This window comes from Bison bison, unplaced genomic scaffold, assembly GCF_000754665.1.
Source record: "Bison bison bison isolate TAMUID 2011002044 unplaced genomic scaffold, Bison_UMD1.0 scf7180017845407, whole genome shotgun sequence".
In the NCBI taxonomy this organism is placed as follows: domain Eukaryota; kingdom Metazoa; phylum Chordata; class Mammalia; order Artiodactyla; family Bovidae; genus Bison; species Bison bison.
The window spans coordinates 33924-35836 of record NW_011475980.1 but is presented as its reverse complement, the minus strand read 5'-3'; the positions used below and the strand labels follow the sequence as shown (position 1 = coordinate 35836).

Genomic DNA, 1913 nt, shown 5'->3' with positions numbered 1-1913 from the left:
GGTGCCGGCCGCGCCAGCACGGGCCCCACCAGGCCCCGCAGGGCCCTCAGGCTGGCCAGCGCCAGGCGCACCAGGAGCCGCAGCAGCAGGAAGGCGAAGGGCACCGCGATCTGCATGGCGTGGAAGATGGCCGTGCTGAAGCTGCTCAGCACACAGGTGCAGGCGAAGGCCAGCAGGCTGGCGCAGGGGTACAGGGCGAGCTTGGCGAACATGAACGCGTGCTCGCGGCCCCCAAAGCGCGCCGAGGGCTGCAGCGTCTCCCCCTCCTGCAGCAGCGCCGTGGTCCAGATGGCGAACTGGAAGATGCTGGCCAGGAAGATGATGGCGCAGCTGATGCGCACGCTCTCCAGCTCATCGCGGGGCTGCTTTGTGAAGGCCGACGTCTGCTGGTAGGCCAGGGGCAGGCCGCCCACGAAGGCCAGCGAGAGTGTGTTGAGCAGCCCCATGGGCTGCGTGGCCCTGCGGATGTGCAGGAACAGTGAGTGGTGGGCGAACCAGAGCAGGCCCACCGTGGCGAAGGAGCCGAAGTAGGCCAGGAAGTGCGGTCCAGACTCGCCCAGCGCGGCCACCAGGCTACCCTGGAACTTCTCCTTCACGTCCTTGGCGTCCGGGACGTTGTCCTCGCTGAGGGGAGAGACACACCAATCTGTGGGGGCCCCGCCTCTGGCATCCGGTCAGCGCGGCCACCCCCGCACACTCGAACTTTAGATGAATGAACAGCACATGCGGAGCTTTTGCGGATCTGTGTTGACACACGCAGTGCTGTTCACCTGAAGTTCAAGTTCAGCCGCAGCCTTTGTTGTCTAGGCTGACCGCAGCCCTGCCCACCAGGCCCCAAGCCCGCAGCCCCTCTGGCATGCACGGGTGGTGCTGTGAGGTCTCCACCCCCCTGCAGGGACCCATCCGTGGGGCGTGGCCCCGCAGGCCTTAGGGGCTTTGCCCGGGCCCAACTTGACTATAAGAAGAGTCAGGCACACAGGAGGTCGTGGACAACAGCCACAGCCTGGACAAACCCAGCAGCCACATGCACGCTGATGTGGGTGGGGGCAGGAGACAGAGCCTGGGGGCTCCCAGGGACCCCCGTCTGGGTTCTCGGGCTGTGCCTCTAGGGGGAGAAAGGAACCCTGACCCATGGGGCGCCCAGCCACAGCTGCCCCTCACTGCCACCCAGCAGGGACGAGGCGGGCAGGGCTCTGGCTCAGGGCAGAACCTCAGTCTGAGCCTCAGAGATTTGTGCCCATGGACATTTGCTCCTAATTTTTAAAAATTCACAAGTCACAGTAAGAAAAATCTAGTCAGAGAAGCTTAGGAGCATCAAGACTTCACATGATCAGATACAGAACATAAAATCAGAGTGTTTAAATGTTAATAAAATATGAATGTACTGAAATATGGCCAAGTAACAAAAAAAGGCTTTAAAAAGGATAGAAGATTTGAAAAAGGAGTAGATAAAACACTTAGAAACGGAGATACGACAACCGAGGCTGGAACTCTGACAGACACAGAGGCTGCCTGGCCAAGCGGCAGAGCAGGGGACAGAAAGCTGGGGGCCGCCCGCCCGCCGCCCGCCACCCGCCGCCCGCAGCTCCGGGGGGGAACCGGCCCTGTCTGGGGCCCTCGGGTGGGAGCCCCTTGGGAGGGTGGCCCACGGCTCTCACCAGATGTCCAGGATGAGCAGAGTGGCCACGACGGCGTAGACCCCGTCACTGAAGGCCTCCACCCGCTCCTTGCTGAGCGGCTCGTGCAGGTCAAAGGTGAAGACCTCCACGCTGTGAGCCGGGGGCTCTCTGGGGCCTGTGGCGGGCCGGGGAGGGGTGGCCAAGCCCTCAGCGATTTGGGCCAGCGGGGGCCCTGCAGGGACGCCCGGCCCATGCTCCGCGGGCCCTGGCAGCAGCCCCGAACCCCGCCCGGAG

General features: G+C 63.6%; 1 protein-coding gene across 1 annotated transcript in view; it reads right to left on the bottom strand.

The window, feature by feature from the left end:
• Positions 1 to 1913, bottom strand: part of TMEM175 (transmembrane protein 175) — a 20021-nt gene that overhangs the window by 163 nt on the left and 17945 nt on the right. The window contains exons 10-11 of the mRNA XM_010834304.1: positions 1659 to 1794; positions 6 to 624 (exon numbers count right to left, since the gene is read on the bottom strand). Coding sequence (XP_010832606.1) covers positions 6 to 624; positions 1659 to 1794 — 755 coding nt within the window. The remainder of the gene's footprint in view (positions 1 to 5; positions 625 to 1658; positions 1795 to 1913) is intronic.